Genomic DNA, 14155 nt, shown 5'->3' with positions numbered 1-14155 from the left:
CTCTAGTATTAATTTTGTTTCAGATATTTAAAAACATTAAAGAAGAAAATTTGTGTCTTTTTATCCAAATAATTACAAATGATGGTGACCGTTTTGCTTGGATTTATTCTATGCCAACAGTTCAGAACAATTTACAACTTACCATGGATTTTTTTTTAGAAAAGGAGGATTATCCCCGGCCTCTGCATTTGAGCGATGCATACAGCCATTTTATTAATTATTCATAAAGACCTTACAAAGTAGTACATCAGATAGTCTGAAGCCACCATCCTAACAACATCTGTCGCTATTTCTATCCACTTAATGAAGGTGTGCCGATAGTCCAAGCCTAATACCAAACAGACATCGCACAAATGACTAACATCTAAAGCCGGAGGCCCCAACCAAGGCACAACTTACCATGGATGCCCAGGAACGGTCTTAAATATACAAACTTACACACAAATAATTATACTATAAAGTCCAATCATACAGGGTAATAATAGGGATGCCATGAAGAGATTATCCATCAGTAAGGATACTGGTATCAGTAGTATACATGTTTTTTGATGTGTTCATCTTTTGAGCGAGTAAGTCTAGCAATGCAAGTGAAGACACAAAGAAAACTTGGAAACTGTCAGGAACTGGTGCCAATGGCAACAAGGCAGGACATGTGTGTACAATTGGATCATATTCTGGTAGTACATCAAATGTGCCGGTTAACTGTACAATTATTTCTTCCACATTGAAAAACAACCTGGCATTTTTTTTCCTGAAACATACTTATAATACAACTATTAATGGTACCAAAGGTTAGTGAAATCATGCCTTGCCGGAATTTTCCTTGTTTCCTATGATAGTGTGACAAGTAAGCCTCCATGACTCCGGTTTCTGACCAAGCAAATGAGCTGCAAAGAGTAGAGTTAATTGACAATTTTACAATAAAATCATCAAGCACAATCTTCGTGGGTGAATACTGTTACAGTGCATAATAGTGTTATAACACGAGGTTGCAAACTTGCGATACAAAATAGTGGTAAATCAATAATAATTATGTATAAGCATGCATGAGGCAAATATTCGGCCTCCAGTACATATTAGTGGCAAATAAATAAAAAAATCTGTATAAGAATGAGAGAAAATTAGAAGAGCATCTCAACATACGTGTGTAGGTCACACACCAAGAATAGGCATAATTAGCATGCACAAGCGTCAGGAGAATCCACCAGTTCTTCAATCAACAAAAAGAAAGCCACCTCCATCCAATATTAATGGAATCAATTGAGAAATCAGCATATAGAGGTTGGAGGTGCTGCCGGCGTCGGGGTTCCCGGTGGGAGAGGAGCGGCGCGTCACTGTTTCAAATGAGTCAATGAGACAATAAAGCTCCAGATTTTTAAGAAATTAAACAATCAAACTGGTCTAAGATGCAAGGTTCATGACTTCCACAAAAAGAGCTCTTTTGGGATTGTAAGATGCATCAGCTCAAATTAGGAACTATCATCCTCACCGTTTCCAATAAAAAGGAAATGATAGGAGAACCAGTAATTCACATTTGCTTCACCATGAAACCTTGAGCATGCTGCAATTATTTCAACGACTGCAGTAATTTTGGCAATTGAATAGGAAAATGGTTTCAAAGATGACACAAGCTATGTTGGTAAAGGGCAGAAAAGTCACACTGGCATCTTCAATTGCAAATGGAAATAATTTCACTGAAATAAAGAAGCAAGATCAACCATATTGACTCGACTGAAACCTAAAATAAAGAAGCAAGAGTCTCCTATCTAATGAAACATGTACATCAAACCTCAGTATTCTTGAAATCTGTCACATGCATAGAATAGTGGAGCATTGACCTGCAAGTGACCTGGGCTCAGGTGTTCAGCCATCTCAGTCTTCCCCATCCTCATGGCTAGCATAATTGGACTTTAACACAGTGCCAAATGGAAGTCATTTAATTTTTGGAAAATGGAGTCATTCTCTCCGTCCAGTTAGTTTCACAGTTGAATCCATCTACAGGAATCAACCATTTGCATGTGGCAGTCTATTAAAGGAAGAAACACATCGTCAAGCAAGATCTTTCACGTATCTACATACATTTATATGTTCGCTTTATCAAATCAAAGAAAGATTAAATTGGTCCATCCAGAGCTTATACACGACCATCAAAGAACGTGTCTACCTTTTACATGGAGGATTCAGATGAAGGAATTCTCTCCAAAGCCCTCCTCACGTACGCATGGTGCTAGAGATCTCGCTGTTGAGGGAGCACAGCAGGGAGAAGAGGCGCCGGGGCACGGCGCGGCAGGCCCGAGAAGCGTGACATGGCGGGAGGGGGCCTCAGCGGGAGCGCGGGGCGAGTCAGGGGCGGCGGCGGCGCAGTGCGCGGCATGCTGCGGGCGGCACAACACGAGGTCGGGGGTGCGGCGGCGGGCGGGGAGCGAGGGTGGGGATGGTGCTTATCTGAGGGTGCGTGATTACAGGGATGCATTGCGTGACTATATGAGGGTGGGTAATTTTCACGATTCCTATTTTCGTGCTATTACGGATGATGCGTTTGCGGAAGCCAGGTGTGAAGTTCTCTATGGAGCGGTGGAGTATGGTCAGTCAATCTAAATTATTATATACACACGGAAGGGTAGATTAGATTAACGCTACCTGTTAAATTAAATTTAGTGGACCTAATCACACGATGGTAATGTATCCGTGTATGTTTTATATAAGATGCACTTAAAAAAAGTTCTTGTTTGTTTGTTTAATAGTAGTGGAGGAGGATGGAGAAGTGGCCTAGCGTCTGGTGGGCCGTCTCGCTTTAACTTGTCTGTCATTATCAGTTTGGTACCTAAATTTATAAAATACACAAACATGATGCAGTAACTTGTTTTCCAGTGCATATATGGTGCCTCCGCCTGTATGCGACCGCATGGACTGCGGCGTGGCATGCCATCTGGCGGCCGGCCCACATGTCAGGGGATGCGTGCTTTTTTGGCAGAGAACACCTCGTGTTTTATTGAATAAGGTAGAAAGAAATCACTAACAAATTGCAAGGAGGAACGTGAGACCTACTACTTGGTGCAGGCACGAGAAAGCTACCGGGCCGAACTAAATTATGTGCTCTGGTATTTATTAGCTAGTACTCCCTCCGTAAACTATATAAAAACGTTTAGATCGATCTAAACGCTCCCATATTAGTTTACAAAGAGAGTAATATATATATATTCTTCACGTGTGGTAACCTTATGATCATTTTATAATTAAATTACGTTTGGAATTTAAATAGTTGATTCACTACGTAAAATTTGACATAAGAAAAAATAAAAATATAGGTCATAAGAATTTTTTTTACAGTTTATGTGTATTTTACACTATGTTTTTTCGTTTTTAATTTTACATAACATAAAATATTTTTTACGGCGATTATATATTTTCTGACGGTCTCTTTTTACATCGGAAATAAGACAAAACTTACGAAACGTAAAATTACGATGCATTAGTTGTAAAATAAAGGGGGTGAAGAATAACTATTCCATATATATATATATATATATATATATATATATATATATATATATATATGGTGGGACTATTCTGCAACCCCTGTAGAGTTCCTAAATAAGCTTATTCAGAAACCACCTCCCCCGACTACCTTGTTCTTTTCCCGAAGGGGGCGAGCGAGCTCCGGTCTGCCGCTGGCTGCAGCGCCACCACCTCTTACCTGTTCCTTCCTCAGGCGCACATCGAGCGACAACGAGCAGAGCAAGTGGAAAAAGGCACCACCAGAGACCACCTCTTCACTTTCTTCTGTCGACCCGATCTGGATCGGGATCGTGCCCCGCCGCCTGAGCCCGTTCCCCTCCTACTTCGGCTGCCTACCTCGCCCGCCTCGAGCTTATCGCATCCTTGCACCTCCCCGTGCCCCACCTCTCTCCCTCCCAGCGCCGGTTCGTGCCTCACCTCTCTGCCTCTGTGCGCCACGCCTCATCCCGACCGGCCACCTTCCCCGGTTCATAGCCCCCGATGCGCTCGCCCCCTCGCTGCCAGGCCACGCAAGCCAGGCTTGCCCTCGCTGTCTGCATCGGCTCCGCCTTGACTTCGTGGAGCCACGCGGTAGCACGGGCGCCATGATGACTGTATGGCAGCTACCCCTGCTGCTCGGCGATGACCATCACGAGCCTGACCATGCTCCCTAGTAAGTGGACCTGCCTGCCACAGCCGTGCACCTACAGCCACCGGTCGGCGCCCCTCTTCACCAGCATCCTCTCTCCGGCCTGGCTCCCATCCACGAGATCCGACCGATGGACTCGTCGTCGCCAAGCGGTGGCCTCCGCCATGCTCCTCCACGGAGGCCTCATTCTCCCCATCACCACCCAGCCAACCCCCTCCACCCTTGCCTCCAGTGCCACCACTCCCTCGACCTCATATTCGGTTGGCCATGGCCATGGCGACCAAGGACGCCGACCCTCTTCCCTTGCTCCCCAAATTGTCGGCTGCTGCTTCCCTCTACCTCCTGGTCCGGCACACGACTCCGACGTGGCTCCTCCCCTGCCTCTAGATCCATGGCTTCCATATCTCTGCTTCGACGGCCTTGTGCAGTTAGCTTAACTGAAAAATAGAAGTTAACTCAGTCGGCCTATGTAGGTAGCTTTACCTAAAAAATGGTGAATTTAATTTCCCTAAACCAGCCGGCTTCACTTCAGGCGTCGAGCAGCATCAACTTCCCCCCAACGCAGTTAGCATTTTTTAACTATACATGGTTGTTCTCTTTCAAAAATACTAGAAGGCATTGGCAGCGGTTATGTATAGTTCAGCAGTTACACAGTTTATAGTTTCTGAAGTTCTCAAATCGGTTCTTTCTGTTTGTGTTTTGACCGTTACGTATAGTTTCAGCAATTAGCCATTGCGATTAAGGAATATACTTTGAGAAGAACAAACACCAGTTATAAAAAATTGTTTCATTGCGCCGTCAATGACGTGTGAGATGGCAGCACCCATGGAGTTCATTTGGTTCAGTTTCTATAGTGCAGTTAAGAGTATTAGTGCTTACAGCTATTGAGTTAAAAAAAAGGAAAAGACAAGCAATGTGAAAGAATAAGATTACGTGTGGTAGAGAGAAGTTCCTTCATTTTTTTTCTAAGTGCACTGCAATACTTGTTCCTTTTTGCACCATAAGTAAAACTAGATAATTTTATGAAAATGTATCATGTCACTATCCGTGACTCCCTCTTTTTTAAGTCCACATTTTGTTGCTGGCTCGATTAACTCCTGGGGTTTCAGCAGTTATGTATAAAAAACATAGAAAAATCCGAGGAAATTAACTTTGGAATTTCTGCAGTTAACTATAAAAACCATAAAGAGTACAGTTCATTATTGAATAAAATAAAATGGCGGTTTACTTAGAAATTTGGAGCAGTTTTTCTATGGTTTGTTTAGCACAAAAAGTCTGATTATATAAGCAAAAACAACTGTTAGCTTTTAGATGTTGTGGTGGTTCACTTGGGGGGATGTGTAGCAGTTAGCAAAAACAACAGTTAGTTTTTTAAACAAACTTTTTTTACTCGGAGAAACCATCAGTTAGCTAGAGTCCAGCAGTTAGCTTGTGCCTTCAGGTCCAATTCAGCTCTCCTAAAAAAATCATGTCTAGAAACATCTTACAGAACTTTGGTTTGAAAGTGCACATGTATCAAAAAGAGCATTGTATGTATAAAAAAAGGTACAATTACTTGCGCCAGCCAAGTAGTTCGATGGCCGGAAACACTTGCAATCCACTTGCTAAACAAAAATTGGTACTTGGCTTGCAAGGTACGTAGTAGCTTCGGTTCAGTTAACTACTAGTACTTCGTGAAGATATGCTATAAAAAAGGAGCGGTTAACTTCCGTTCAATTAACATTGGTTTACTTTCAGTCCATTAACTTCACGTAGCAGTAGTACATATGACAAGATGCACGAAATTAACTAAGCAAATATGACAGTTAACTTTGGGACTTGCAGAAGTTCCTAAAGAAATTAAAACAGTTCAAAGAAGAAGTTTCACTACTAAAAAAACTGGTTCTATTCGACTGGGCAGAAAATTCATCTTTAAAAAAGGAAAAGTTAACTCCAACAATGCAAAGGATGCTCATGCCTCATGGTCGTCACTGACGGAGACCTCGTGCTCCCAATCGCCAGCCACCTCCACCCTTGCCTCCAGTGCCATCCTCCACCGACCTGCTTCTCCACTAGCACCACCACTCCAAGGCCACCCCTCTCCAAGCTAACTCCTTTGCAAAAAGCTACAGGGGAGCGCACCAGTGGTGTTCGTCAAAGAACAGTTTGGTACCGGATGCGGCTACAGTTAGCTCGTGCTAGGAAAAAGAAGCAACTCCCGTTTTTGGATTGCTGTGACGTTTACTGTTATGTGTAGTTATCTGTACTAAGACAAAGGAGTTAACTTTTTGAGATGAAGCAGTTCTTTCTGCGAGTTAGCCACAATTAGCTATGAAACAATTTCCCCAAGAAGATAACAAATATGGGGAAAACATCCATAGTGGCAGTTAATATCGGCCGACATGGTAGTTAACCTCGACATTCATGGCAATTAGCGTGACCCCGACAAAAAGAACAAAAGAAAATAAATTAGTATCTGCAGTCCTGATAGTTAACACCAAGTTAACTGCCACAATCCGACAGTTAGCTATTTCAGTCCCGGCAGTTAACTTGACCCCGAAAAAAAGAACAAAGGAAAAAATTAGTTTCTTCAGTCCGGCAGTTACCTTGCTCTGGATAGGGCAGTTAGTTATTACGGTCGAGCAGTTAGGGTGTTCGTCAGTTAGCTCGACCCGGGACAAAATGTAAAAAAAACAATTAGTATCTTCAGTCCGGCAGTTAACCACAATCCCCGACAGTTAGCTATTTCAATACCGGCAGTTAGCTTGATCCGGGAAAAACCAGGAAAAAAAAGTTTCTTCGGTACCGGCAGTTAGCATGATCATCATATGTCAGTTAGCTATTCCAGTCGGGCAGTTAGTGTATACTGTAGTAGTTCGGGCAAACATGACGAAAATGATGTTTGTTTTTTGAAAATTGCTCTTAAACCGTAGCGAATCTGAAACAAGTTCTATATACCGAAGTTCGGGCTAATCCATAGCTTTCCAACGGTATATCATATGCAACATTCCCACAAATGGTTTGGAAATTTGTTTCACAAAAGCATTGAAAACTTGTTTGATGGATTTCTAGTTTTTTGAATTTTGTTTAAAAACCGAATTGATTTTGGGAAAAATGATCAACATGAAATTTTTGCTCCTTTTCAATAGCTATCCAACAGTATATCGTTTGTATCATTCCGATGAACGGTTCAATAATTACAACCAAAAAACAATGCGAAAAAATAGTGTCAGAAAAAGTCCGCCCGGCAGTTAACTAGTATAGGTCGCACAGTTAGTTGTCTGTTCTTGCGCAGTTAGGAAGGGTTCCTGAATAGCTTATTCAGGAATGTGGGTTGCAGAATAGCTGGGATGTATATCAATCCGACGTATCGCTCTGCAATTCCTTCACAAATTTTCTGCATGTTTGTTTTGATTTCCTGTTTTGTTTTCATGATATGTAAATTTTACCATATAAAAATTACAATAATTATCACTAAACAATTATTGTGTACTTTAATTCTTTGTTCTATTTCCATTATTGTATACTTTATGTTTTTCCTACAAATTATGTGGATTTAGATAGTGCAACATATGTTAAAAAATCTAGTTTCAATTTATGTATCTTCTTGCAGGACCACCATCACGGACAACTATTGCCTATCTTCATTGAAATTTCACAATACACAATTACGAAAAAATGGCAATGTAACTGTTCAACATGTATTAAAAATTATTGCATAAGAATAGTAATTTTATAAATGTATTAAAACATCTTAAAGGTGTTTGTAGAAATGTAAGAATATTTTTTGTGGGCAATTTTCTTAGACATTTTTTTGCAGGTGAATGTATGAATAATTTTACAAAATAATTTTTTCAATGCATGTTGAATTTCTTTTAAAATCCATGGTGTCAATTTTGTGAATGTATGACAAACCTAAGGTAACCACCAAGCTGGACACCACGTGTGATGCCTAAAAGAGAGAAATAATATTGTTTACATCTTTTAGTAGCCGAGACAAATAAATCGACAAGGAAATTCCAAGTTTCCAATTTGACTCTCTCCTTTATTTGCGAAAGGGATAAATATAGTTTATACTTTAATGAGATTTTTAAGTGCGGTAACAAGTGAAAAAATAAGAGGGTGCTTGGATACGTTTTAGTCTCATGACTAAAAGTAGTGGGACTAAAACTTGCTAGCCTCGCTCATGCTTATATCCAAATACTAAAGAGACTAAAATCAAATTAATGAGCATTTATTATCCTCCAAACCCTCCAATACAGAAATCGCCTGTGTTAAAGGAGAGGAGTTAAATGAGGAGAGAGGGGACTAATCCACATTTTAGTAGGGGTACCCCTCACTAAAAAACTTTAGTCTCAAGACTAGTTTTAGCCCCTCTTTAGTCAGGGGTGCTTGGAACTTTAGCCTCTTAAAGAGGCTATTTTTAGTTAGACTAAAATAAGTCCCTTGGATCCAAACACCCTCTTAGATGCACCAAAAAAAAATTGGCATTGACCTGTGCATGGATCCATACAGCACACACGAGATCTAGTATTAAGAAAAAGAATAGAATACTACAAATGATTGATACAACAGGTTTAAAAAATGATTGATACAAGACCAAAAATAAATATGGTAATTTATATTTTATACAAGACAGGGTTTCTTTAAATTGAACATAAAACATGATTGATCTACTATCTAGCTTACAAGCCTGGCTTGTCTGAGCTCCTGGGTTTGAAATTCGGATCTCTTTTTTTCCTTTCTTATTTTCATTATTGTTTCACACGGTCATTATTATAAATAATATGGTATCTGCTATTTACACATACCTCTGTTCTTTGTGTAGTGGTTATCAAGTGCATATATGTAGTTCTTGTGCACACGAGGTTCTGGGTTTGAATCCCCCTCATGCCTCGCTCTTTTTTCCTTCTTATTACTATTTTATCTGCTGACACGCGGGACCCACACCTGACAATTTGGACCCATCAGTCTGCATTCGTATACGATACAATTATGTGTAATTAAAAAAATCCATGGGGCTTTATTGCAAAAAAGTGATTCCAGCCACTTACATGCGGGCCGCCACTACAATGGGGTGCCACACGGGCATGGCGTACCTATTGCACAGCCGGACAAGTTCGAGCACCACTTCCGTGTATTTTATGAGTTTAGACACCAAACTGACCACACAGGACAAGCTTAGGCACCCACAGTGTATTTAACTCTTTCTCCGGAATAAGAAACGAAGAGATGGATATCACTTTCAAGGGTACAATAAAGTATAGTGTTTTTTCAATCGAAGAACTACAAAATTTTATATTGGAAAAGTTGATTGAAACCTTGTAAGAATTTTATATTGAAAGGAAAAAAGTCTATTTTACTACCATGAATAAAGTTGGTGGTTCACATTACCCCCTCATCTATTTTTCTATTCCTTTCACCCCCTAAACAAATCCATACCGGATGAAAGAACCCTTGGGTGGTTTGTCTCCACTTGCTGCTGATGTGGCATGGGTCAACGGTGGTTTTGATCTGCGGGTGGGCCTCCCTTGTCAGGTGCGGTTGAGATTGACGGGTGGGCATAAAAGAGATGAGGTCCGCTTGGCAGGTCTGTCTCCTTCCCCCGTCGCTCGCCCGCTGGAAAGAGAGGAGCTCAGGCGCTCATCTCGGCGACACAGGCCGACCCGCAGCGGAGCTACGACCATCGAAGGGATCCCCGCGATGCAGCGTGTCCTCCTATCCGGTTCATGAAGTCTGGGAACAACAGGGGCCACAACGGCATCAGGCAGGGCGGTCGGCGGCGTCGGCAGATGATGGGCATGGCGATGGCAGCAAAGGCTAAGGGGGGGATGGGGAGATAGCTGGACGGCAGGGACGACCGGGCATTGGAGCAGGCCAGCGCTCCAACAGTGGGCCAGAGGAGCGGGTTGGCGCTCCAGCGGCGGGGCGTGAGCCGAGGCACGTGCTGGCTACGCAGTCAGCATCCCGTGGGAAAAGGAGGAAGGAGCGGGGGAACCAGGACGCAGGGGCGATGCCCCTTCGGTGGCGGTGGCCGAGGCTGGCGTGATTGGGTGTTGCCGCGGGATCTGGCGGATGGGCGCAGTCTTGTTCCTCCTGGCGGCACCGACATAGGAAACGAGTTGAGGAAGAGGATGGGCATGGTGGTGTGTGGGCCTTGGGCCCCACTGATCAAATACCGCCATTGAACATGTCCATGCCAGCAACCAGCCGGGCCAAACCAGCCAGGGATGATTTTTGACCGGTTTGGGATTGTTGAGGAGGGTGAGGGAACAGAAATAAACATCTGGGGATAATTTGAACCATCAAGTTTCTTTAGGGCAGTAAAATGGACTTTTTTTCTATTGAAAGATGGATTAAAACTGACATAATGCAAACTTTACTAATACTATGATGCGATAAGAAAATGTCTAAAAATTCACATTAACAAATGAAGGTACAAATAATAGCTATTAAGGGGTGACAGTCAAAATACAAATAAAATAGGAATATTAATGGCAATTCAAGTAACATTATACCCTCCACTTTTTAAATAAAAACTGTACAAAAAACAAGCGCTCCACTCCAAATGCACCATCTTAGTAAATAATCACACGATGGATATAAGTCATATAGTGGAGAAATAAGTGAGAGAAAAAAAGATGGTTGCACACATTCATGGGCAAATGAAATATCGTAAAGCACACAAAGGAATTATCTTTTTTGGCGGTGGATGTGTCTTACATACAAAACAATGTAAAATGTTCTATACCCCTAAAAAAATGTAAAGTGTTCTATGAACCTAATAGAGGGTCCAAAAAAAACTAAGGATGTTAAATCAAAACTACATAAACTACTATAGAAAAACTTATAAGGATTTTGGTTTAGATTGTTACAACTGTGGATTTGATTGGTACAACATTGGGTATTGCTGTGATATACTATGACCATGTACTGAATGCCAGTACATATAATTACTTACTGGAAAGCTAGCCACTCAAATGTGAGGATGCACCAGGAGCTCCTTTTTGGTAACATGTATGGGGCACTACTGTGCTAGAGCCATGCGACGATTTGTTTCTCACGTAATAAGATAATATTGATAAACTTTGAAAAATGTCCACGCTCTTTTTAGTAAGTGTTCATGTAATTTCAAAATGTTTTTGCATGTTTAAAAAATGGTCATAATTTAAAAATCATTCCATATTTTTAAAGAAGTCCGTGCCGTTAAAAAGTACTCATGTGTTTTAAAAATAATGCTCACACATATTGAACATAAGTTATGCAATTTAAAAGTGAGTGTGAGTATACGAGAGGGTGCATAGGCGGAGGGCGGCCCTCACGTATGGGTTAATTTTATAAGTTTTAAAAATTCCTTGTGCTTGCGCGGATCAATGAGATGTGTGTCATGCGGTGATGAAGATAGGGATGTCCAATATTGTGACACATTGCGATTAGGTTGACATAGCAAGCATTGTTGGAAAGAGCGAGAAGGCAGATAGCCGATAATATAGGTGAGGCGGCGTGTTGAAATAGAGGGCCTAAAGATGTGGAGAGCCTTGAGTCATGATTATTGGGTTAGGAGCATGTAAAAAAATCTCCGGTGCCACACTTGAGCATTTTTGCTGTAAAAAATTCCCCCGTTGCAACACACGGGCGTTTGTCCTAGTAAAAACACACCAAAATTTATGTCAACCAAATTAGAATCGTTAGATTCATGATGAAATATATTTTAATTATGTAGATATTTGGGTTCATAATTATTGTAATATAATATTTTGTGTAAACTTGGTCAAAGTTTGGAATAGTTTGAGTTTTCAATAAAGTTGAATATACATACTTGAACACTCTGACAGTTTCTGTAGATGAATACATCATCTGTGTATTCTGAACGTACAAAAAATAAAATCAATCAATCGGAGACGGAATAACTTGAGGGGCACAAAATGAAAGAATGCGAATGAAGAAATGCATGAGCGAACTGCCGCCGGGTTGTTTGGAGGTTGACTGATCACACACACCTGCATTCACTTGTAGTGAGAAGGCCAAAAAGCATCGCACTCACACACACCTCCTTCCACCTCTAGCTCAACTCTTCTGCAAATGGCTTCCCGTTACCTCATCCTGGTAGTCAGCATCGCCATTCTCTTCTCCGGCGACGCTGCGGGCATCCACGAGCCAGACGCGGCCGCTGTGGCTCCTTCCTGTGACGGGGAGGAGGCTGGATTCTCTTTCCCCGTCATTCACTGGAAGAGCATGGCAGAGGTCGTGGAGGAGGAGATGGAGTTGGCGGCCACTGCCACCGCGGCCGCGGCCGCCATGGAGGAGGAGAAGTTTGTGGTGCCGTTTCGGCACCGCCGGAAGTTTTCCATGTATCTGGTGCAGCTCCGCATTGGCGGCGGACCACCAGATGAAGCGCGTTCCAGATATGTATTGTTCGACACCGGCGACGACCTGTCATGGACGCAGTGCGTTCCGTGCAAAAACTGCACCAGGAGCTACTACCTTCCGTTCAACCCAGTCAAGTCAAGCACCTACCATCACCTTCCCTGCGAAGACCCGATGTGCGAGCACGGGAGGATCACATGGTGCCAGTCCAGCCACACCTACCCCACTGCGGACAACAGTTTGTGCAAGTTCGACAAGCGGTACGGCGATGGTAGCAAGGTGTCAGGCTACCTGGGATCTGACGTCTTCCGCTTTGGGAACGGCATGGCGGGGGACGACGGCGGCTACAACTTCGAGCAAGACATCGTCTTTGGCTGCGCGCAGGAGGAACGTACCACCGCCGTCCGGGAATACAGCTCCGGCATTCTCGGCCTCGGCATGGGTACGTTCTCCTTCGTCGCTCAGGCCGGCGTCGACAAATTTTCCTACTGCGCTCTATCGCCGGAGAGAAGAGACCTCCGGGATCAGTGGAGGAAAACAACAAGCTACCTCCGATTCGGCAGCCATGCTGTCACGTCGGGCAAGATTGTCCCGTTCAAGCAGGACGGCGCCCACTTCATCATCTCCCTCAAGAGCGTGACGTACCAGCGAGGAAGCCGTCTAGATCAAAATCAGCCAGTGCCCATATTTACTCGGCAACAGGCGGCGGAGTTCCTGCCCATTCTGGTGGATTCAGGGTCCGCCCTGGTCTACCTTCCTGGACTCATCTTCGACCCTCTGCTGAAGAGGATCGACGATGAACTCACACTCACGAGGGTGTACGATCCCACTAATAACCCCGCCATCAACTGTTACGATGGTGAGATGTCGGATGTGGAGGGTGTGTCGGTGACCCTGGGCTTCCAAGGAGGGGCGGAGCTGGAGTTGTTTGGCGACACACTCTTCTACGAAGGGTACGCAGGTGATTACATTTGTCTGGGAATTTCTATCGATGACAGGAAATCAGTGTTAGGCATGATTGCTCAACGTAATACCAATGTTGGGTATGATTTAGCAAACATGGAGATCTCATTTAATCGTGAGGTATGTGCCTGAGAATGGCCATTGCATGATGTAGTGAGTGAGGGGTAGTTGCCCAGATGTACCGAGTGGCAGTAGCTAGCTCTGTCTGTTAGACTGAAATAAAGGCCATCGCTGCTGTACTGGTACTGCGATACCAGATAGACTGAAATAAATGTTCCGTCTCACATTATCAATCTAGCTGTGCTTGTGAAGATCATATTTGTTTTGCCCTTCTTGTTAATTTGTTTCTGACCAATTTTAAGCATAGTCATGCTGCCTAAATAGACTACCCCTTTCTTTCTTTCTTTCTTTCTTTCTGTTACTCATGGAATGGTTGAAGGTTGCATGGCTCTCCAACATTATTAGCTTCAAAATTTGTTTTGCTGATGAAGATTTCTGATGGCTGAACACTGATCCTACCTAGCTAGGACTACCAAAATGTTTTGTCTTATCCTATGATTATTCAACCTTAGAAAACTGAATACATTTGCAGGCAGGTCTATTTTGCACAGGAGTTAACCTTAGACAACTGAATACATTTGCAAACAGGTCAATTTGGCACACATGCAAGTACCAAAATGACATTTATTCTTGTCTCCC

The 14155-nt window shown here is 42.8% G+C and overlaps 1 protein-coding gene across 1 annotated transcript; it reads left to right on the top strand.

The window, feature by feature from the left end:
• Positions 1-12095: 12095 nt before the first annotated feature.
• LOC125524759 (aspartic proteinase nepenthesin-2-like) lies at positions 12096-13788 on the top strand. Its single transcript, XM_048689788.2, has one exon. The coding sequence runs from the start codon at positions 12209-12211 to the stop codon at positions 13586-13588; it is 1380 nt and encodes a 459-aa protein (XP_048545745.2). The 5' UTR covers positions 12096-12208; the 3' UTR covers positions 13589-13788.
• The last annotated feature ends 367 nt before the right edge of the window (positions 13789-14155 follow it).

The sequence above is a fragment of the Triticum urartu genome, chromosome 7A (genome assembly GCF_056163025.1).
Source record: "Triticum urartu cultivar PI428250 chromosome 7A, HENAU_Tu73, whole genome shotgun sequence".
NCBI lineage: Eukaryota > Viridiplantae > Streptophyta > Magnoliopsida > Poales > Poaceae > Triticum > Triticum urartu.
The sequence above is the reverse complement of the archived record's forward strand: the minus strand, read 5'-3'. Positions and strand labels throughout refer to the sequence as shown.